At 36.7% G+C, this 24,653-nt stretch overlaps 1 protein-coding gene across 4 annotated transcripts in view; it reads left to right on the top strand.

The window, feature by feature from the left end:
* Positions 1 to 22,508, top strand: part of LOC121409056 (teneurin-3-like) — a 54,162-nt gene extending 31,654 nt beyond the window's left edge. For all 4 annotated transcript variants that reach the window (XM_041600854.1, XM_041600862.1, XM_041600870.1 and 1 more), the window contains 26 exons: positions 436 to 550; positions 1,296 to 1,568; positions 1,945 to 2,176; positions 2,532 to 2,746; positions 3,262 to 3,393; positions 4,537 to 5,037; positions 5,391 to 5,489; positions 7,055 to 7,249; positions 7,689 to 7,901; positions 8,329 to 8,475; positions 9,031 to 9,253; positions 9,650 to 9,769; positions 10,338 to 10,623; positions 11,305 to 11,578; positions 12,114 to 12,254; positions 12,382 to 12,631; positions 13,050 to 13,282; positions 13,673 to 13,830; positions 14,182 to 15,116; positions 15,483 to 15,658; positions 16,645 to 16,889; positions 17,547 to 17,720; positions 18,229 to 18,357; positions 18,848 to 20,447; positions 20,812 to 20,963; positions 21,455 to 22,508. In XM_041600854.1, the coding sequence (XP_041456788.1) occupies positions 436 to 550; positions 1,296 to 1,568; positions 1,945 to 2,176; positions 2,532 to 2,746; positions 3,262 to 3,393; positions 4,537 to 5,037; positions 5,391 to 5,489; positions 7,055 to 7,249; positions 7,689 to 7,901; positions 8,329 to 8,475; positions 9,031 to 9,253; positions 9,650 to 9,769; positions 10,338 to 10,623; positions 11,305 to 11,578; positions 12,114 to 12,254; positions 12,382 to 12,631; positions 13,050 to 13,282; positions 13,673 to 13,830; positions 14,182 to 15,116; positions 15,483 to 15,658; positions 16,645 to 16,889; positions 17,547 to 17,720; positions 18,229 to 18,357; positions 18,848 to 20,447; positions 20,812 to 20,963; positions 21,455 to 22,249 (8,013 nt within the window). In that variant the 3' untranslated portion in view covers positions 22,250 to 22,508. The remainder of the gene's footprint in view (positions 1 to 435; positions 551 to 1,295; positions 1,569 to 1,944; positions 2,177 to 2,531; positions 2,747 to 3,261; positions 3,394 to 4,536; positions 5,038 to 5,390; positions 5,490 to 7,054; positions 7,250 to 7,688; positions 7,902 to 8,328; positions 8,476 to 9,030; positions 9,254 to 9,649; positions 9,770 to 10,337; positions 10,624 to 11,304; positions 11,579 to 12,113; positions 12,255 to 12,381; positions 12,632 to 13,049; positions 13,283 to 13,672; positions 13,831 to 14,181; positions 15,117 to 15,482; positions 15,659 to 16,644; positions 16,890 to 17,546; positions 17,721 to 18,228; positions 18,358 to 18,847; positions 20,448 to 20,811; positions 20,964 to 21,454) is intronic.
* The last annotated feature ends 2,145 nt before the right edge of the window (positions 22,509 to 24,653 follow it).

Here is a 24,653-nt window from a genome sequence, read left to right as displayed (position 1 = left end):
CACTTTTCGGAATATATTTTCTAGAATTCTTCGTCAGATTGTCTGATGAAATCTTGAATGACGGTTCTTTTGCATGTTCTAGCCAAGGAAAGAAAATTTCCACAAAATGTTTGCCTAGTTCATTGTTCACACAAGGTATTCATCCTTGTGTATTGAAAATGAAAATGATTTTTCTAAATTTCTAATCGTAATGATATAATATCACAAAAATAATTTTTGAATAGTATGTTATCTGTTATTTTCTTTATGTGAATGTATATTGACCTTTAACTACAATTGCAAGAAAATTTTCATAGATAGAATCGATGCATTTTATCTTTAGTTTGTAATGTTGAAACCTGAGGGAATTTCAAGGAAAAGAAATTTGTGCATATCCTGAGTTTGGATTGTCAATCATGTGAGTTCTTTCATGATTTTTTTTTTATTGAAAAACAGAAACAAAGTTTAGATGCCCATTCAACTGGTAGTCAGAGTACAAGGTCTAGTCTTACAATGACAGAGAATGAGATGGACCATGATATACCATTACATCATCATCCAGATCAACAAGGTTAGTACAATCAATCATTTCATTATCATCATCATCATCATGGTAGTGGTGGTGATGACGGTGGTGGTGATGATGATGATGATGGTGGTGGTGATGATGATGATAGTGGTGGTGATGATGATGGTGGTGACGACGACGGTGGTGGTGATGGTGGTGGTGTTGTTGTTGGTGGTGGTTGTGGTGATGATGATGGTGGTGGTGGTGATGATGATGATGATGATGAGGGTGACGGTGGTGGTGGTGGTGATGGTGGTGTTTTTGGTGGTGGTGGTGTTGGTAATGATGATGATGATGGTAGTGGTGGTGTTGGTGGTGATAGTGGTGATGATGATGGTGGTGATGGTGATGGTGGTGGTGGTGCTGAAAGTGACGGTGATGGTGGTGGTGGTGGTGATGGTGGTGATGATGCTGATGATGATGATGGTGGTGGTGGTAGTGTTGGTGATGATATTGATGATGATAATTTGTAGGCAGGGGGCCTCTTTTTGTTCTTACTCATAGATAAAGCCTTGTCAAAGCTCACTCTTTCATCCAAATCACATAAGATGATGCTGCTTGTAGAAAATTCAAAACATTTTATTCAAATTTCAACTTCTTTTAAGATTTGAAAATTTTATATTTATCAGTTTTCTACTCTTATCACTCCATATGTTCAGATTTTTTTCTGATCCTAAGTAATTTATATTTCCTTATTGATAATATTGAAATGATTTAACCTTATTATTATTTTCTTACTACACATTAGGTGCAATAAGACTGGATCATATGACCAGCATGCCTGGCTACCCTCCCATTGGCCTCTCAACCTACCCCCACCTACACAATGGAGCATTCCAGGGCACACCAGCCAATCAGATTCGAGGAGCCAGTCTTCCAACCAATGGGGTGCCTTATCCTCCCCATGGTATTGTTTATCATCAGCTACAACCAACCAATGAGGATGAAGAAGAAACAACCTTCATGGGATCATTACCACAATCATATAGTACTGGTACTGGCATTTATAGCTCAATAAAAGGTACATTTCCCCTCCCACAAGCCTTCTAAATACAATGGAAATGATACTAATATGTACTTGAAAAACCTGGATTGTTTTAATCTGAAATGTTGCATTATCATCTGTTCTTTCTGATATGTTTGTTTCAATAATCTTGTTTTCAACAAAGAACTTTGTAAGACCATCAGGGTTATAATAGATAGATACTCATGAAGAACAGTTTACAAATACTTTGCAAAGAAAAGCTGTTTGAAACAATAGATTTATTCATATTGTATATCATTAAGTGTGTCAGCATATAATATTTATTACCAATCCTTCAAACTGAATACTCGCACATTATCCCTTGAATCAGATGACCAAACTGTATATGCTTTATATGTTGATTGTTTTATAGAAAATCAGTACAACTCAATAGGAGATCCAAACTCTCTTCGGCATTCAAACACCGCCTCCCAGACGTTACCCGGATCCAGTGGGATGTACCTACAGCCAAGGACCGGTAACATTATCCACGCTGTACCCCTGATGACTACATGTGATCTTCAGACGTTGCATACCACCAGTACCCTAGCAACTAATAGTGGTACACTAAATGAACTCAACAATGCTAGGCATAGACAAGAAAGGTAAGCTAGTGGTTAGCATTCGTGTTAAAGAAGTTTAGTGGTGGTGGTGATGACTATGATATGATGGTGGTGGTGTTGGTGGTCGTGATGATGATGATGATGATGCAATAAGGAGAAAAAAATGTGGGAATGGAAGATATGATATGGCCTATTTTTCTTATTGACTAAATGAAAATATAACTTATTTGAAATCACTGTTATAGCTAGATTAGTTGATTTTGCACACAAGTATAGAGAATAGACTTTAGTTACAAACGACCCTTCAAAATTATAATTCATTTGCCAAGTTTTGTATTCTTATATTTAAAATTCTCTATTTTCCCATTCTTATAATTCTATATTCCCCCCCCCCTAGGTTATTTGAATACCCATTGGGCATGAGTTCAGGAGTCCCTCTGGCAGCATACCCAGCAATGAGCAATGGTAAACGAACCAATGAAACCTCAGAGATGAAATATCCCACAATGCAAGAGAAATACGGCTGTAAGGATCACATGTCGTGGCGCTGCTTAGCTGTTATTCTTGTTTTACTTACCATAGCCCTTCTTGCTCTTGTTACATATTTTGCAGGTAAGTAAATGTTTGATGTTTATAATATGCTTGTAAGCTGAGTATGACTCTAATGCTATTGCCTCTTTTGCTGCTAATAAAGACTTGTATTGTTATCAGGGATAGAGTCAAAGCTGCATTTTAGCCTTCGGGCAATGGAAGAAACTTTAATACAGCTAGTTTGTGGCTCGATAATACATACCTCCACTCAATCCCTCTCTATAATCATATCAATAATGCTTTTTACCTTGTACGGTTTCATAAGTTCAGCTTTTTCATTTATGTACTCTTGTGAATGTTTATATTGTTTTTAAGGCTTTATACTTAATCTTTATATTTGTATCAAGAATAATTATTAAAACCCTGTGAGTATGAGATATAATTATAATCCTCTCCATGGAATGTCTTTCAGTGAAATATATTCTTGTGCATTGGATTTATTGTGAGTTTATATGTTCTATAATTATATATTACAGTCTGTTATAGTCTTTCGTATCTCTATTGACATTTGTCCTTTGTGACCTTTGTACCCCCAGTGACCTTGAGTCGACCTTTACCCAGCATGCCTAACACAGTCAATATTGATGATACCAGGCCAACATCTCCTGGTAACGAGGAGAGAACGACAAGAAAACCAAAGAGGCCTCTTCCACCATCAAATGAAATAGGTAATAATTATGGTTCTTATTCTGAATTCAAGTTAAATTCAAACTCTGATCTAGCATCATGGTTGAACTGTGGATAGCAGATTGTGACACAAATCTCTAACCTTACAGGTCATTTATCAACTCATTTGACACTCACATGAGAAAAATGTATTGTGATGTTGACAATGTTGACATTTTTGGTTTCTCATGATTTTTTCAAAGATTTAGACTATGTACAGCTGGCTAGCTTAAAGTTAAATGCTAGTTTTCGTAACGATATCAAAATGAGTTCTTACAGAATCCAATGAAATGACCACCAAAGTGTCTGTTTGTATAAATAAAACGCATGTGCCAAAGGATTCTGGAAGAAATTGCGTAATTGCTGAGAAATCAGCAAATAAGCACAGGATTCGGGTAGAGCGTCGGGCCCGACGCCCTAAGCAATAATTATACATTGTCCCACGTGCGCTTATCTGTGTTGGGGATCTTCGGTGTGACATTTTTCAGCGTAGATTTCAAGATTTCACAAAGTTCAGTTAATTTAACTGTACCAGATCTAGATCTTTGATGATATACTGACAATTAAGCCTTGTTTTACAGACTTTCTCATGAAATCAGTGTTTACTGCAACTACTGGAATTTCTCTTTAAGTTATAGTGGACTTCAGAATTATACAGATCTCTATATCAAGCAGAGATATTTGATATCTGATATATATATATATGTATCATATGATTTTGCATTTGGTTGGTGTATGCCATGTATCAAATGATATTGCATTTGATTAAACTTTATAGCATGATCATGATTGATGTGTTCCTTTCAGTTTATCTCAGTTTCAAATAAATTGCCCAAACTAATTGTCTGACTTGAGTAAGACATTTCTGTTTTAACTACTGATTATAGCACACATATTTGTGTATGTTATCTTATATATTGTATATATTAATAAACTACACCGACATTCATTTTTGGAGTAAATATTACAGTTTCCTTCCCTTTTAACCTGTTATGTATCCTAATTTTGATTGAAAAAGTGTGAGAATAAAACCCTATCAATCATTTTGTCTACTTCATGTATTACAATTGCTGAAGAGTAAATTGTGTGTTTATTATAGCAGTAGTAATTGGTAGTTTTTCTTTGTATTTTTCATTCCTAAACAGAATTAACAACAACAATGACAACGACGTCACCACCAATCCATAGTCCTGCCATACCATACACATTCGGCACAGCAGCACAGAAAGAAATACCACCGGGTCACTTCTGGACTCTATTCAGCCCCGTTGATTCCTCAACATTCATTCAATTCAACTTGACACTCTCAAAACGGAACGGCTTTGTCGTGTATGCCCAACGGGCCAGGGCGCCCTCACACAGCTTCTATGATTTCATGCAGGTGCATGTTGGGACAGGTAGACGAGGGAAGCGAAGTGCCGACACACTGGATGAAGACTTGCCTGAACTGACTTATCATGATGTACTGCGGCTTGGTGGGTTGAAGTATGATGAGAGCAAGGTCGGGTCAAGGGTCAAGAGGTCAAATAGTCACCTGATGCATACATGGTCATTCATGGAGGAGTTAAATGCTGGTGAATGGTACATTGCTGTATTTAACGATGGACCCTACGCAGAGGAAGTCAACCTTGTGACTGGGAGAAAAAGTAAGAAACTTTCATAAAGTAAAAAATAAAAGAATAGGAGGAAAATACATTTGTAAATAAGATATCAAGTCTTTTTTTATTTTCACAACCTATTTCTGTATCAGGGGATTTTTTTGTAAAAAAATTCTTAAAATCTATGGACACACAAAAATCATCTATTTCATATGCACTTGTTTCATATCTTACCCTGATGTAATAATACAAACGCAGTGTATACATACACCAGTCAGACACATATGAGATACAGTTAACTTTTATTTTCTTGAATTTATTAGTTGAATCACATAAGAATTTTTCATGTTAGCAGGAATGTTAACTCAATTTATTCACTTTTATTTATTGTTTGCCATTAGATGGATGGAGTTGTCCTGGGGATTGCAGCGGTCATGGAGATTGCCTGAGAGGGCAGTGTATATGTCAGGAGCAGTATACAGGAAACGATTGCTCTCAAGGTAAACATGCATCTTATCCTTGCTTATCCTATGGAAAGAAATAAGGTTCTGCTTCTTTCAAATTATCCGTACTTGTCATATGAACAATATAATTATGATATGTTTCTAGCGCGCTTTCACTTTATATGAACAGACTTCTACCATTTTACTTCTTAGATTTGATGTTTGATTGATATATCTAATCAGCTTTTAATAAAAATCATTTGTTTGCAACATGTGATTGTATATAGGCTTGTGAGATCTTAGTATTAAGAAAAAAGATTTATATTTTACCCTTTTTGCTTACACTTTTTTTTTTAATTATTCATAAGTTGCTAAATGTTAAAGATAAATTCCAGTTTTGGTGACAATCTCAAAATAACTTTTGACAGAATCTAATATAATGACCACCCAAGTGTCTGTTTTTATGAATTAAAAAATATGTGCCAAAGGATTCTGGAAGAAATTGTGTAATTGCTGAGAAATGAGCAAAATAAGCGCGGATTCAGTCACTTCCGTCAGGTCTTTATTCCAGCAATATAATACACTGTCTTACGTGTGCCTATCTTTGTTGGTGATCTTCAGTGTGAATATTTTTCAGCGTAGATTTCAACATTTAACAAAGTTCAGTTTATGTAACTGTACCAGATCTAGATCCTCGATGATGTTCTGACGATTAAGCCTGGTTTTACAGACTTTCTCATGAAATCAGTGTTTACTGCAACTACTGGCATTTCTCTTTAATAGACAAATTCAGATCAGTTTTTATGTCAGCAAGCCTAGCTCGCTTCTTTGCATCCAATCAACAAGCCTTGATGTAATATAATATACATATGACAGTGTATAATCTGAATGTTAACGATACCTTGTATTTGTAAGTTTGATTTATTCATTGCCTCCGCCCACTTTAGGTGGCATCAGAGGGATTACGTTTCCTGTAATTATAGAAAGCTGCTTTTCATGGCTTTGCTTTATACCTTGGAAAAAGGATTTCCTAATTAATATTCTTTGAAAATGTAAAATTCATAATTCAATGGATTTTCAAAAGATGATGATGCTGGTGGGAGTTTTGCCATGAATAATTGTATAATTCAAAGCTTGAGTGGGCATATATATGTGTTTAGCAGGATCTTCAAAACAATGGTTAAGAATAAAATTTTATAGGTCACCACTAAATCAAATCTTGTGGAATTTTTAAGAAATCCCACCTTGTTGTCTGGTAATAACCTTGTCATTTTCTTGCGACAGTAGTTCTTTCTATTAAGATTTCAAAATAAGTAAAGCAATTTAAGTGCACCATTAATAAAAAATAAAGCAGATTTTAGTAATATACTCTCACTGTTATTTTAACCTTTTTAAATTCCTATTTATAGACCTTGTTGTTTTGAACAAATACTTAAAACAATTCAATCATTTTCACCTACTTTTTATTAGTATACCAGGATTTGCATTGAATGGGATCATTACTCTTCATCATCAACAATTTTGCCACTTTGATTTATTCATGATATAAATAGGTTATTTCTTTTTTCTTATAAATAATTAAGTAATGAATTTTTGTCTTTATCTCCCCATTCCTCTTCCAGGTGTATGTCCAGTGTTATGTTCAGGTCGTGGTCAGTACGTCCATGGTTTCTGTGAGTGTGTGGGCGGGTGGAAGGGACCTGAATGTAGCATCCCCTGGGATCAATGCCTGGTAGCTGATTGTAGTCATCACGGTGTCTGTCTGGAAGGAGAGTGTGTCTGTAGCAGAGGATTCACTGGAGAGGCTTGTGAACAGGGTAAGGTCAAAGGTCAAATTAAAGTAGATGAATAGGAAGATATTCACTCCAAAGAAACACTGTTAGGTGAAGAAAAAGTTATCATATATTAGAAGCTTGCATGAAGTAGTAAAGGCAAACACAAAGCTCACGATGCTGATATATCAGATATCTTTGATAAAATTTTTACCTTGAACATTGGGAAATGTTCATATATAGCAAAGTTTTGAATATTTTGTCTTACAAAATGTCATTCGTAACACAGGGTCAGTTGAGAATTCATTATATTTATGAACTTGTGTTCTTTTATTGCATTAAAGATTGATTAAATTCCTTCCCAAGAAATAACATTGTAAGTCAAGAAGTTTAGACAAATAAAAATGTACTTATATAAATACATACCATTTTCCATCCTTTTGCTATTCTTTATGATTTTTTTTCTTTATTTTTTATCCCTCAGAGGTACTAGTAGATGACACCCTCCACTGCAGTAATGACACAGACTGCTTCCCCAATGCTCAATGTATCTCTGGAATGTGCCATTGTTTAGAGGGGTGGACAGGTTCAACGTGTGAAGAGGAGGAGTGCATATTACCCTGCTCGCCTCATGGAGAGTGTGTAGACAATTCATGTAACTGTGAACAAGGCTGGAATGGAAAGCTTTGTGGACTTGGTACGATTTGCACCCCTATTTTAGACTATTAGACTGTTTTAAAATATTGTGTTCTTTTTTACCTGTAGGTATTCTCTATACTATAATCATACATTTCCACTTGGCTGTTAGATGAATGAATGAAAATAGAATGGGATTTTAGTTGTGAAGTGTGGGGATTGTAAGCTTAATTTTCATGAGTATCTTGATTGTCTTTCTGTTTGAAAGAAGACTTTTTGATATGTAATATGTGCTTTAATTTTTTAAGAGCTTGATACAAGATTCAGTGTTATTGTATCAAATGGTTATTCTTGATAATTGTAAATATTTCTTGAAAACCATTGATCTATCAATCAAAACCCCCAAAATTTAACACGGAGATGAAACAATGGATCAAAAGCAAACCAGTGTATCACTAATAATTATTTGCATTGTTTATATCTGACAGAGGGATGTCCATTTGGATGTAGTGGTCATGGTTCATGTGAACTGATCAATGCTACCTGGAGCTGTGTATGTGAGGAGCTCTATCATGGACCGGGATGCAGTATTGGAACGGAAACAGACTGCACGGATGAGGTGGATAATGATGGAGGTGAGAGAATCAAAAGTGGTAACTTTACAGAGATTAGTAATAAAGTTTGTTATATTCTAAGTAATGTCATAATGGTAAAGGATGAGCAAAGTGGTTGGGGTGGTGGTGGTGGCAGTGATGGTGTTGGCAGTGGTGGAGGTAGTGGGGGTGGCGGTGGGGGCGGTGGCGGTGGTGGTGGTGGTGGCAGTGGTGGTGGTTAGGAGGAGAAGGAAATGACAATGGTGATCATGTTTATGATATTGAAGATAATGTCATTGATGATGATGTCCAATAGTAAGGTAATGGTTCTAATTATATCATGTTAGTGATTGTCTCTAAAACACTCCGGGATATATATATTGTTACTTTGTAATTTTTATCAAAGATGGAAATATTGTAGACAATTATTTAAGAAGTATAGATAATTACAGAGATGACAGAAGCAAGATTTTAATTCATCCATGTACATCATAATCATTTTTGTTTATCTGCTTGTAATAATAGTTTAATTATTTTACAGTTTTTGTAGGTTACCATCATTTTCCATTCTTAATTTACTTTTCTTTGGGAATTTAGATTCCTTGATTGATTGTGAGGATCCAGATTGCTGTCTCAGTGCATCTATCTGTATCGGTGATGCCCTCTGTGAAGCACCCCCTGACCCCGTAGAGGTCATCCGTTCATCCAATCAGCTTTCAGCATTGACTCCATCCATCCTCTTCTATGATAGAGTCAAGTTTCTCATTGAACCAAACAGCATCCATCGTAGTCCTCCTCAGATACTCTTCAGTAATGATAGGTGTGTTTCAGCGAATGTTCAGTTACTGTGAAATGAAATTTTTAAACATTTTCGCATCAAAAATTTGAATAAGAATATTTGGCTGCCAACTGCTTGGATAATATTTAGTATAGAATGATTTTTAACAGAATAGTAAAGCCTTGCTTGATAATCGTGAAACAGAAAAATAATTTAAGTGATTTTGCTCTGAAATTTTACAGATTACATAATTCATGTATCTTTAGGGATATTTGACCCACAATATCAATTCCTTTTGAGACCAAAATATGTAAATCATTTGAAAAGAAGGATAATGACCTATCATATAGATAGTTTTAGGTTTCAAATGTAGATGAAACAATGTCCCCTATGTTGTATACATTGACTAAAGAAGTGTTTTTTTTATTGCTGATACAGTGTGGTGTCTGTCATCAGAGGTAAAGTCTTGTCACACGAGGGCTCACCGGTGGTTGGGGTCAGAGTTCAAGTCGATAATCGACCTTTTATGGGATTCACCTACACCAGAGAGGATGGAATGTAAGTGTGTACCTCTGAGAGAGGTCATTATAGTCATCATATTGTTTGATTGGTGCAGGAAAGCTCTTAGCACTACTTATCAACTTGTACTCAAATCAAGAATGGTTGCATTTGCGCATTTCGGAAGTGCATGACTGCATATTGCAGCTTTCTTGCACTAGCGTAATATTATAATGAATAAAAATCTATAGGGGAGTTTTTGTGGGGAATATCTTGTTTGACCAATTAATGAAGACTGGCAAATTATTTTTTATTCAAAGAGAACTTGGATTTATATTCAGGTCTTAAAGCAAAATAAATAGGTTTTTTTCCTCTAAAAAAAAAAAACTGTTTTGAGCCAATCAGATAATGAGAACGTTGGTAATGTTTACACTTGTTGGTGAAAGTAGGTAACTCCTTGTTTCATGAAATAATCCCTTATTTATTTTCTGCCTTCCAGTATCTTGTATTGTGCAGTTCTTGTATTATAGGCTGATTTTCTTTTGATAATAATCAAGTTAGATGGAGTATAATATTCAATTAAAGTCTTCACACTCTTATAATGATGTTTGATATTTTTCCCCTGTAGGTTTGATATGATGGTAATAGGAGGCGGCTCTATCTCACTCTCCTTCGCCCGTCATCCCTTCATCACCGCTCACATCCCAACCTACATCCCTTACAATGACATCATCCTGATGGATAACATCCATTTAGAACTCCTACCGGGTCGTCGTAGCGTGTCTTACTCCGTCCCTGAGACGGTCCATTGTGAGGGTAGCGCTTATATCAAGCCTGAGTTCTCTATCCTACCCCAAGCTGTGATGGATAACTGTGGATCTCAGGGTATACTGGGTGCTGTCCTGGACCAGAGGGTAAGTGGTAGATGTGTTCATTTCTCACCATGGAATTCCCTCCCCAGTACTCTCCGATCACAAAACAATCCTGGCCTTTTCAAATCACAACTTAAAACATTTCTCTTTTATGAAGCATTCAAATAGACCTTTCCCAATACTTATGCCATATGTAACTGATTAACGTTGATGTTGTTTAAGTGTTATTCTAAGTAATTCCTTATGTTGTATAATTTTTATTTCTGCAAAGTGCATTGAGATTCCTTTCAGGTCTGAAATGCGCTATATAAGAACTGCATTATTATTATTATTATTATTATTGAAAACTTAACTTGGTTTCTTTGATGGTATTGCTTGGAGAGGATTGTGCTATTTGTGTGGGACAGGTTGACATATAGTGCAGACTTACAACTTATTTTCTTTGCTATTGAACTAAACATATAATGGGATTCATGAATTTGAAAGTTATTCAATTCATGTTGGTGTGCTGACATTGCTGTGCAACAGTTTGAATAATTACTGAGACCTTGTGTAACTTGAAATTGAAGACCTATCCCCAAATTCTTTCCTTTAACCCTAGAATGAGCCTGTTTCCAATTTTCATTATTATTTTGATTAACTATGTCTGAAGTATTAAATTTCAGGTATTGTTAGAGTTTGAATGTAATGTGTTTAATCTTTGATTTATTTTATTACCCACAGGCCATGCACGAGCAGATTGAAATCCCAGGCACCAGAGCAACCCTTGACTATTACAGCCAACGGTCAGTGGTCAACAGCCTTCCATCTACCTTCAATGCTAGACTGACCGGTCACTTCATCCCTCGTAACCTCAAGCTTGTCCATGCTGTGGTCACTCTGGCTGGTCGAAGGTTCCATACGGTCTTAGAGCCGGAACCGTTCCTCAACTATACTTTCAGTTGGGATAAACTCAATGCTTATGGTCAGCTGGTCTATGGAGATCAAGAAGCACTCGGTCAGTATGCTTAATATTTCCTTTCATTTAACTTCAGGAGATCATGTACAAGGTTTTAGAAAGCAAAATACAACTAAATGGAGATAATTATGGAAAAGACTATGATTTAGGCACAAGGAAGGTTTTCTTATAGGAGCAAGAGTTCATAAAATAAGAGTCTAAAGATACAGCATATCTAAATTCATCTTTTATCTAGTGATTTAAGTTTTGTGAAAAAAAATTGGTTAGTGATGAACAAACTGCCATGGAGTTTGGCATGTGAGCTAACCATGAAAATATACTTCTGTCTATAAAAAAGGGTTTCTTTCCTTATTACAATAATTTTATGTGCATCATATCAATGAAATGTTATAAGCAGGTTTTTGAAGATATGATATATTGTTCTATCAGCTTTGAAATAGTTAAGATATTTAGCATTCTGGTTTTGATGTCGCCACAGCCACATTACTCATATTCCTGTAAGATGAAGTATATTGATTAATGTTGTTTTCCTACTTAGTTATTAATACTCGTGATACATGATTTTTCTTTTCAGTTGGGATTGGTTATGAATACCATACTTGTACAGAGATCATTTGGTCTCATCAATCTACCAGACTACCTGGATACGACTGGAGCACTACGTCTCTTGCTGGGTGGAATCTTCCCATGCATCATACATATAATCCACAAAAAGGTAACTAAATACTAAAACAAAAATCCTGATCAAAATTTTGAAAGTTTTTCATATGGATGCCTATTTTCAGCTATGAGTGGAAACATTGTTTTGATAATTTTTCTTTCATCTCTTTTTACTCATCCAGCCATCCTCCAACTTGGAGACGGTTGTCAGGTGAAGTACTCCCAGCATCCTCCAATCATCCAGACCATCGTTGGTAATGGGCGCCCTCGTAATGCTGACTGTAACCAGTGTGAGGGTAGGGCTAAGGGTGCTCGTATACTTGCCCCAATGGCTGTGGCTAGTAGCCCAGATGGCAGCTACTATGTGGGCGATGGTGACTTCATTAGGAGGGTCGGACCAGAAGGGAATATCACAAATGTCTTGCATCTTGGGTGAGTTTAAAGCTGATATTTGACTTCTAGCTTTTTGATTACCACACTGACAACTAAGTTTGTAATTTCCATAGGCTTTCTACAGGTACAACCTGGTTCTCATAGTCAATGGGTTAAATTGATGTTAGGCATTATTGTACAAACAGCTCCGAATAGAGCAGATGAGAGGATATTTTTCTCCGGTTGATAGCAACCAACATTATTTTTTCTTCCAATTTGTTTAAAAACAATGATTTATTACACCTTATATAAATAAAGAGATCTAGATCCTTCAATAACAGTGCATTAGGAGTACTCGATGTCCACAGTCATGCAAATCCTGTATTGTTGCCCATTTTGGCCAAAGTAATCAATTATGTCTTGACTTTGCAACACTGTTTTCAATGTAACCAAACTCATATTCCTTATTCTTATCCAGATATATGCCAACCTACAAGTACTACATTGCCATAAGTCCCCTAGATGGTAAGGTGTATATCTCAGACTCTCAGATGAGACAAGTCCTGAGGCTCAGAGACAACAAAGATGTTGCTGATATCAACAACAATGTTGTGGTGGTTGCAGGGACGGGTCAAGCGTGTCCACCCATCGATGGTAGCGAGTGTGGCAACAATGGTGATGCAACACAAGCAAGGTTGATTGCTCCCAAAGGTAGGTAGTTCAGTTTACCATTGTATATAACCTGATGAAACCTCGAACACCACTGTTTGGTGATAATCTGCTGGTGCTTTGATCTGACTCATTTGTGGTCATATAATATCTGACGATTAATCAGAAATAAAAGGGCTGATAATGAACAACTCTACAGGAAGTGGAGTTTGATGAATCATAGAAAGTTTCTGATATGCCTGCTTCCTAGGATTTTATACAGGTTCACAGCAAAGTCTGGATAAAAAGGATACTGCTAATTCCATCAACCTACAGTAATTTTGAATTCTCAGTTCCTATTCATGAAGCTTGTACTTTTACATCATCAGCAGCTAGAGTCTTTTTGATAAATGACATTCTGTGATATCAATATCTTTTTTCTCTCTCTTTCAGGCATAGCAGTTGGTAAAGATGGCACGGTGTACTTTGTTGATGGCACCGTTATCCGTAAGATCACCACTGACGGTACCATCCACGCCTTCCTTGGTACACCCGGTATCCAGGGTCCCCTTAGACTACCACAGTGTAGAGGTACCATGTCATTCAATCAGGTGAGTTGATATTATACACATGGTACTATTGGTAATACTTAAAAATCTTTCAGATATGAATAATCACCATGGTCTTTTGTCAGGTGAATCAAAAGAGAAGCTTGTCTGTGCAAAGTACATATTGCTATTGAGAATTTTTATACTTGCTTCAGAGAAAAAGAGCTATGAGCAGAAAATTTTTACAATTAAGTCATAGTTCTATGAAGTCTGAAATGTGACAAAATTTTGAGCTTATTGACCATTCACCAATCTGCTTGCTTCAAACTACAGATTAATTTCTCAAAGGTACTGAACAATTAATTCATGGTTCAATTATTTTATGTATGTGTTTCCTTCTGTCTCTTCACTCAGGTTAAACTTCAGTTCCCAACTGAGCTGGCCGTCAACCCTCTAGATGATTCCGTCTATGTTGCTGATGATGACATCATCATCCGCCTAGGTCAGGACAAGAGAGCGTCTGTCCTTGCAGGAGTTCCTTACAACTGTCCCTTGGCATACTCCATAGATCTTGGTGAGTCAGACGGCAGCGCTCCAGATGATAACATCAGCACCTATGAATACCTGAGACCCAGACCTGCCAATGAGGTAGCTCTCATCATGCCAAGCTCTATGGCTTTCTCCAGGAAGGGTGATCTCTACGTTGCGGAAGCCAACCATCGGGCAATCAACCGCATCAGTAAGATATCAAGCGATGGTTTCATCTCAAGGTATGCGGGACAGGAGACCACCTGTGATTGTTTGTTGGAGGATTGTGATTGCTTTGGTGGTGATAAGTTCTATGCAATGGATGCCAGGTTACACGGTCCCATCGCCCTCACAGTCATGCCCAATGATGACCTCATCGTTGCTGATCAAGGCAATTTGCGTTTGCGGAAGATCGCACCGAGGACTCCAAAGCATCGTGTTGGTCGCTACCACGCCTATCAGATTGTTTCACCGGATCGTGAAGAGATCTATTTCTTTGACATGTATGGAATTCACACACACACCAAGAGCTTGATATCGGATCAGGTGGTGTATAATATCAGCCATTCAGGCAACATTCTAGACTCTGTGGCTGATTCTGCAGGCGTAGTCATCGGGGTTCATCGAAGGCTGGATGGCCAACCTTCGAACATCGTCATCTCTGGGATAGGATCTCTCCTGCAGATATCTGTTGATTCTCTGGGAAGATTGAGCACTGCCCAAGATACCCTAAGGAATGTCATACATCAGTTTGGTTACCATGGAGAAACAGATCTGTTGACATTGAGATGGGAGGGGCAAAGTTTGAAGAGGATGTATGAGTAAGTTATGCTTCTTTGTGATTATTCAGCATTATATTATTAATAAAAATTGTAATAATATTCTGCTTTTATGCAGTGTTAAAAAGATATATGTTTATCCCATATTTTGTTAAACGAGTCATCAAGCAATATTTGTGCAAATGACATTTTTTTTGCAGATTTCATTAATTATTAACAATAATTACATAAATACTAGTTGTGTTTAAAGTGTGTAATTTAAATTTGGCTATTGCTTTGATTGCTTTCACTTCATTACACAATTTTTCAACTTCTCTCTCGTAGTATATATGTTCAGTACCATCAGGCATTTTATTAATTTGAATATTATGATAATGCAATGTCCCAATATTTTTACATTGTATCTAGGTATGAAGAGAATGGTCAACTGTCTTCGGTCAGACATCTCAATGGTCAGATGGTTACTTTACAATCAGCGGTCAATTCATCTGTATCATCGGTCATTATAAACCAACCTTGGCAGACCAGCTTAGCCTCTGATATCACTCACCTCAATGGGTTCATCTCTAGTAATTTCTCCCAAGGTATGAAACATCATGATCCTGTTAACCTTTTGAATCCTGAATTATGTTATTCCCATAGGTTTTCAGCCAAGTGATTCCAGTAGGCAGTGGGTTAACTTTTGCATTCTGAAATTTACACAGAAGTTTATGCAGGATTCTCTGCATTTTGCAATGATCATGTAACAACTTTTTCGGAGTGGCCCAAGAAATTCAGTTTTTTTTCACAGAGGCCAGCTATATATGCTGACTTATCCACTCTACTGAGTTCTCAAGGTGTTGTTGAGATGGAAAGACTTTTTTTCTAAATTATAAAAGACATTTGTGATGTCTCGACGTTTCGGACAGGTTGACTGTCCGTCTTCAGGAGTACTCCTGAAGACGGACAGTCAACCTGTCCGAAACGTCGAGTCTCTCTACTACTCATCATCTCTACTCGCCGACTCAAGCCAGCATCTCCTCATCAGCTCTACTACTCAAGCTGTTCTCACTCAACATTCCTTCTGGTTTACAGTCCTTTTCAGGACTATTTTCAAGAAAGAATACTCTATTCTCAAATCTCCACTTTCTCGCCTATCCACTTCTCTCCTATCCACTGTTTCTATAACACTCCACATGGTGTACCGTAAACCACATCAGCAATTGTACATGCCACCATGCAAACCTTCAAACAACATCTGAAAGACACTTGTAGAAATCATCTACTGGTTCACATGTGTACATGGTTAACACACTTGACATATATATCTAGTGTAAAAATCATTTAACTGTTTTGGGACTCTTGCCTTCAGGAATTCAAAAGAATGTTTGATATACTGAAGTATTGTTTGTGGGACATGAGATATCAAAGTCATTAGACCTGTATGTGATGAAAGCATAAGACTTGGGTGGAAAGTGCATGCAGTAAGGCATCTACATACACTCTCATAGAATGAAAGCATTTGATGAAATCAACACCCTTTCGTTCATTCTAACTCTAAATTATGTTCTGTTGATTATTTTTTATTCAGCCGACCTCGTTGATTCAGTGATAATCGATCATGACAAATCTACATCGATCACATTCCCTAATGGACTGGTCGTCGGAACAGAGTCACAACCTCATCCCCTGCTGGAGAGTGACGTAGAGGGCTCCCTATCTAAACGCAAGATCAAGCTCCCTGAAACGAGCCCCCATCGGTTGGATTGGAACTTCTATGTGAGGAAAGGAGGCCGTAATAGGGACAGGGTACTAGTTGTTGGACGTAAACTCAGGGTGAGATATTTTTTAATTTATTGTGTCTTTAAATACATGGATTCTCTCAAGTCAACTCTAAATGTGAATGTAATTGATCACATGTTGATGCAATCCATACAGTTGTCGTGATTTTCTAAGGTCCTCCGCAAATCGGGCTTCAATATCAGAACTCTTCTATTTTGAAATAAACCAGTTTTAGAGGGAATCACATTACTATAAAAAAAATTAATGAGCTTTCCTGATATTATGTAAAAAATTATAAAGAAAAAAGAAAAAGTAACTTTTGTATCAATGAAAGTAATAACTGATGATGGAAATGTTTTTCTTATGATATAAAATTGTTGTCTTTATGGTATATACCTTTTAAATTATTAAGGCACTGTATCTAACTTTAGTCCCTTCAATCGATATCGTCATCAGAATTTTTATAAGTCAGGATTTCTGCTTCTACAAAGGGTAACTTACTCCCTCACACTGTTATGACACTCCCTGCTTCCACTTTTGTCTGTTTTGAGCATCCTTCACCCCATTTAGACCACCCTTGCCACTTTCTTTCTTCACTTTATCTTTCCATTTAACATCTGGACTTCCTTTTCATCATATGCCATCAGATTCCATGCTCTCTTTCACTGGTCCATCCGTTGTATAAAACTTGCTTAAAATCCTATATTTCAGATCAATGGTGAGAATATTCTATCGATGGAGTACAACCGTGTTCTACGCAAGGATACCGTCTTGGACCCTGATAACACACAGCTCCTTGAGATATCATATAACAGCGCTAAGCTACCGATGGAATGGAAACCAGCGTATGGATTCATTCTCACCAATGCTTCTTATGATTCTCAGGTAGTTAAAATAAAATACGATCATTGTAAGAAATGATGTTTTAGTGCCATTGACTTCTAAAGTGAAATCACTATGACAATTTCTCTCAATATGTATGTGATATTTTGAAGTTTGAGAGGAAATATTTAATATAGTTCTCCCAGATAGCTGGCTTTTATTTTTTTGCGATTACTGTGGCCTGTTCAAATAAAGAGTGTGAACTTACAATAAGTTTCAAGTATATTCTGTATGCAGTTGAAAGTAATCTTGATTAACAACTTATAATAGAAATATATCCCAGGTAAGCAAACCATTATTGTCCCAAGGAATAAATTTTCATGTTCAATGAAACTTTTTATAGGATATTAGTGTCCATAAAAAGATTAAATTCTTTTATGGAGCTGTGTTTAAAAAAATAGTGTAAAATAAAATAGACTTTTTGTGAGAAAAGTTTTATATTAATGCACAAATATTTTTGTTTATGTGATGGAAGTAAAGAGTTGTTTTACTTTTCTCTTTGTCATGATAGGGGAGATTAACAAGATGGCAACGTGATCTTATCTCAGAGTCATATGGTTATGATAATCTTGGTCGTCTCAAGAGGATTCATTCTGGGACTAATGGTACATGGCGTTTCTCATACAATACAGGCATGTTGGTAAGTAGAACCTCAACATTCTAAAATTAGATCTTTGTGGAATGATTTTTAAGTGCATATCTACTTTGGTATATGTTCTTTGTTTGAAAAAAGAAAATAGCTAAGAAAAACTGTACACATTATTGCCAAATGCTAGTAAGTAGAAGTTGAAATTTGATTGTTATGTTATTAAAATGGAATGCTTGGTATCAGAATTTGTCCTGTGCAGTACACATTCATAAATAAAGTCAGGTTTATTCTTTTGTTATGCATAAGATCTGTGTCTTCGATAGATCTAATTGCTCTCATCATGCTAGTATGATTTCTTTATACATATATATTCAAGTTTGTTTCCCCTTTAAAATAATGACAAATCAATATCACAATACACATCAGTTATAGTAGTGGCAGGATCACAAAATATTGACTTATTCAAAATTACACCTGACAAACATCAACAATTCATTATCATGTTACTAATCTAGAATCATATGTCTCTTATATCTTCCAGCCCTCTGAGATAACGCTACCAAACAGAGAGCATTATGAAGTAACATACGATGGATCTGGTAACATAGCAATGGTTACCATGCCAACAGGAAGGCATCACTACATCAATTCAGTTCCATCGGTTGGTTATCATAGAATCATTTACTCTGATGGAACTAGACCTTGGTTGATACTGGACCAGACTGAGGAAGGCTTGCCTCTCCGTCGCTATAGTCCAGGGACCAGCAGGAGAATGGCATACGTCTACGACAACAAGGGTCGAATATCGGAAATCTACTACGACCAGACTAGTGTCAAGTATAAGTACAATAGAGAGGAGTCACAGGTCAAGCTGTTGGAGCTACAGGTTGGTGACTTCCAGAATGCAGAAAGGCTTCGTTACGATGGCCCCATGGTCAAACAGAAGATAATCCGTACCAGTGGCTTTGGGGGTTTCATGAACGGAAGGTTTGAGTACATCTATGATCGTAACATGCGCCTCTTGAATGTATTCGCAGAGTTCAACACAACGGTTCTTCCAGAGCACAACCGAGCTTACGATCCCGTCTACGGTCGCCTGACGCAGCTTGGGGCATTCACACTCTCCTATCCAGACAACACTGTTCAGAACTATACAGATCAGAATTTTGAGATGAGTAAGAAGTTTGGAGCTTATATTCTTCTTCAGGAAGTTCATTACAAGGTGAAAGGTCAGACTGTGAGAAGACTTGAGCTGTTGTTTGACACTTCCAGTCGTATCATCTGGAACAGGCTTCACATTGATGATACGTCACATACTACCGATTACGTTTATGACCCTAACGGACAGCTCATTGAGGTGAAGACCGATTCTCAGATCGCTTGGCAGTATACCTATGACAGCAATGGCAACCTTGCCTCATTTACCCACAGACAGAATACAACACATCTCTACTATGATGACTTTGACCGTATCACACGCATTGGTCAGATAGAGTATCTCCATGATCAAGATGGCTTCCTCCTGCAGCGTGGTGGCGAACGCTTTACCTATGACTCAAGAGGTCAACTTGTCCATGCCTTCCAGCTGAATGTATACGAGGTCCGGTACAAATACGATGGAGTGGGAAGGAGAATCTGGCGAAAGGATCACACTGGACGACAGATCCAGTTCTTCTACGCAGACATTGAACATCCCCACCGGATCACGCATGTCTTTGACCAAAGTCGGCAGGAGATTCTGTCATATGAGTATGACCTACAAGGCAACCTGTTTGCAGTGATGCAGAATCAGCGACAGCTCTATGTTTTCGTTGATCAGGTCGGATCACCCATCGCCGTCTACGATGAGAACAGGACCCCTCGTAAGATCGTGGAGTACGATCCTCGAGGAAACGTCCTCCATGATTCTTCACCTGCTTTCATGCTCCATGTTGGTTTCCGTGGTGGTCTTTACGATGCTCATACCAAGCTTGTTCAGTTCAATGGGCGTGACTATGACTCACTGAGTGGACAGTGGACGTCTGCTGATGAAACCTTCTATGAGAACATTGCCAGACCTCAGAAGACCATGCTCTTCAACCTGTACACCTTCCATGGAAACAATCCTGTCAACCCAAAGCTTCATCCTAATTATCTCATGAGTGAGTATATTGTATAACTATGTTTGCAAACCTCAGTAATATCAGAAACAGAGATATTTATTAATCATAAATTGTAAATCTGATGCAAATGAAGGACATAGCTCTGACTTAGGAAACTTTGGCTGGGATGGCTTGCAAAAATAAATAATGATCTTGTGAAGTAATTCAGATGTACTACATTCGCTTTCACATCCTCGTGGTTATCCATTTAACAATTGGCAAAGTGTAGATTGATACCTAGCCAAAAACCGTGGTGGGTCTCAAGTGCAAGACCCTCTGATTTTATAGCAGACATCAGAACCACGACACCATAACACATCCATATGGTGAATAACTGTCATCATTTTATCGTCTTCTCTCTCAGGTCTTGAGGATTGGCTTCCTGTGTTAGGATATGACATGACTAGTCTTGTTCCAGAGGTTGATCGTTATGGTTACCCTCTTCCCTCTGCTAGTCTAGGATCATACCAAGATCTCAAACCGTCAGCCACTAAGGATTTCGTCAACTGGGCTAAGGTAAGAGGAGTAGATAAGATTTTGATTATTTGACTTTTTTTTACCAGTAGTCATAAGACTGATATCATCTGGTAATAAATCTTAAGATATGAGGGCTGTGTAACACAAGGTTTGCAAGAAAACACCAAATGTTGATGGCCAAACAAGATCATTCTTTCATGCCCATTTTGTTAAAAACACTGACTAAGAACCAATCAGAACATTTTTTTCATGTTTTTAATCCCATCTTAAACCAGTTTTTTTACTAGGCTTCGGGCCCATTGTATGATAACTTGGCCATCAGTTGTAATCTTCAAGTATATCAGCAGTTTACTGACTGTTGAGATCTGTTTACATTTTAGTTGCTACGATGGCTGAGTTACAGTTAAGGTAACTGGCCATAGAATGTCTTATGATCTGAAAAATACACCAATTAATTTTATGCAGAACTTACAGTATACAGTGTCTTATAACAATTTATACAATGTCTCTTTCTGGTCATTTTACTCTAGGTGAGATGGGGATATGAGCAACAGGTAATGACTGCCAGTTACTCTCCAAACTCAAACTTCCATGCCATCTCTAATAGACACACCATATCAGGGATTTCCCCTAATAGTGAGGAAGGGATGTCCCCTATCAGTGAGTCATCAGTCAAATATGCCACTCTACCAACCCTGATAGATAAAGGTGTAATCCTGGCCATCTCTGGAGAGAGGGTCATCTGTAAGAAGGCTCTTGATGCGGAAAGCGATGCTCTGAACATTGCTAGTGTGGTCAATAATTCTTTGATTCTGGATAGATGGCATTACTCCGACGGACAACGAGAGATCAGATACTTTGTCAAGTCTGATCTTACGAGGTATGTCAGTGATTTGAGGAACCTTGGTTACAACGCTAATATAACAGACACTTCAGACGTTGTAGACCTTCACGTAGGTACCGTGCACATGTCTGCGCAGATGTATGATGCGCCATACGAGTTTGTGGTGATATCTTTGTCGAACAATTACACCACGTGGAAGATCTTTTATGGAATCACGATGCGTCAAGCAGCCGAGGTGGTGTTAGAGTCGGCGCGAGAGGTAGCCATGCACCAGGCCTGGCTCAACGAAAGGAGAATCTTGGCTAGCGGTCGGAGAGGAACTTATTTCTGGACAAATGTAGAGAGGATATCACTTCTACAGAACAATATGGTTCCAGGTTATGAAGGCCTTTACACCTTAGATCCAATGGTCTATCCAGAGATCGCATTTGATGGAAATAATATCAAAATTATTCGATCGACTTCGGAAACAGCAAGGTGATCTTCGGCAGAGACTGATCTTCTTTATGAAGTTCTACTTTTGCCATCTGTACTTTTTTCTACCACGATTCACTGGATTATTCCTCTTTGCCTTGTGTGTGTTTATTATTTTGTTTTATTAAGAAGTAATTGGCTACGGCTATACTTCTGTATGCAACTGGCGGCTCTTCGTTATTATTTATTTTTGTTCAGCCTGAATTTGTATTCATTGGAAGCAAACCACAGCCCTTTAGTGAGGGGTGTACTATTTTCTCAGAGTTTAAAAAAAGTACTGGATTTGTTCCCTTATATCAAGTCTAAAGAAGATTTTGAGAAGTTTGTAGATCTAAATATATCTTAAGATATACTGCTCATTTTAATAATCTGGTGCTTAAATGTATTAGTCTTGAAGAATAGACCCTTGTAAGCTTCCTTGTTAAGAAGTGAAGAAAAAAGATGATTTGTCTTTCATAATGGACATGAGACGTGTGTCCATGGCGATACTACGGATGTGGTACTTATATTTTAATCTGATAATTTATTTTTCAATTTGTTTTTAAGCTGTATATTTTCTATTGATATGACGATGTGGCCAGGATCTTGTTAGGATTAGGATATATTATTTGGATTTTAGCAGACGAGAAGAATGCTTGAGTTAATGTGATATACCATATTTTTAAACCACTGTATAAATCGGCAAGAATATTTTGAAAGCATTCACTATGAGAGATATTATACATAATGATTGATTGGTGTCACCTTGAAGATATATAAATCTTTTAGAGGAAGGAAGATGAATGAGAATCATGTTGTTTATTGCTTGCATTTTTTGGATTAAAGACATCATAGCATGTTATTATTGGAATGCCTTTGAATGTTGTGATAAAGAATGATATGAAAGTTACTCGGTGCTATTGACATTGTCATTTACAAGGTCATTCACTGACTAATAGGATACAAAGAGAAAATTAGTTCGATAAAAAGAAGCATCAAAATTCATGTAATTCATCATTCACCAAAATTTTCTGTGAAATCATGTCAGAAATGTTTAAGATGTTGTGAAACCACTTTATATAACATCAAGTACATATTCTATCATGTATGAGATGAAATTTTTGATGGATTTTGTAGCATAATAAAGATATTGGCAAAAGTTGTGGAACTGATTGATTCAGTTGCTTTATTCAGTCCAGTATCAATTTTGAAAAACATTCAATTTATATTGTATGGTCAAGTAGTTGATCAGTAGTCCAGTTAATCTACTTACAAAAGTGAGGAGAGTAATTGATCAAGTTGACTATTGATAATTTGTGAGATACTATGAAATTATTTATATGTGAAAGTGGATACGTTGTCATGTATTCATACTTGAAATCTTTTATACCATGTTTTATTGACTTGATCAAATTAATCGTAATATTTGTTTTCATGTTGAAAAATGTTTTTAAATAGTGACATGAAGAGACGTGCCTATTTTTTAGGAGATTTTTTAAGACATCACACAATATACATGTATGCTTAAAGTCTTCACTTGTAATGATTGTTTATTTGTAGATATTTGAACAGCCTAACTTGCCACATTGATATGTGTATTTCTTCTTTTTTATATTTTCTTGTTTGACAATCAAGTGTGCTAATAAGTGTTTTATTTTAGATCAAAACACTGGATTTCCAACGTCATTAAGAAAAGTTAGAACTTCCATTAGAACCTAGATTTGTATTGAGAAAATATTTAAGACTTGTTTCAAGATTTACATCATGTAGTACATTTAACTATGTTAAAAAGAAATTGACATTTGAAATAAGCTAGCTTTAAAAAATAAACTATTTAATGCAGTTTATGACTATTTTAATAAGTTAAAAACCTAGAAGTGATGTAATTTTGGACATGAATTTTGCATTCAGTCCTTAGACAATGTATGTCTATTTCATTTTTAAGTCAGTCTCCAATGATAGTCAGGTACTTTAATGTCTCTTTTTTAATTAAAACCTCACTAAGATAAATGTATGCAACAGAACTGAACAATATTTTCCTAAGTTTACAGACATTGCAGTAAGTTAATAATTGACCACAGTAACACACAAACATGATTCTATTATGATGTCATGAATCATGTATGAATAGAATCATGTATGGTAAATTTGTCCAGATGATTTTAGTAATTAAAAAAAAAGTTATTCATGAGAAGTCATAGATGCCTCATATGGCATTAACTCTGTACAGAATAACGCTTCTGAGCTTTAGTTGCAGAGATATGCGGGGTTATTTTTTTAATGAGTCATAAATCAAGATATTTGATATGTTTAATGCAATTATGTAAATAAATTGATGATCAACTCGTGTATATGCAATAATTGTCTTAAGATCAAGTGTGCCAAAATTTTCTTAATTGTTTTTTCTTATTTTTTCTCATGTTGCTATTTTG

The sequence above is a fragment of the Lytechinus variegatus genome, chromosome 1 (assembly GCF_018143015.1).
Source record: "Lytechinus variegatus isolate NC3 chromosome 1, Lvar_3.0, whole genome shotgun sequence".
In the NCBI taxonomy this organism is placed as follows: domain Eukaryota; kingdom Metazoa; phylum Echinodermata; class Echinoidea; order Temnopleuroida; family Toxopneustidae; genus Lytechinus; species Lytechinus variegatus.
This window is presented reverse-complemented; position numbering and strand designations above follow the sequence as displayed.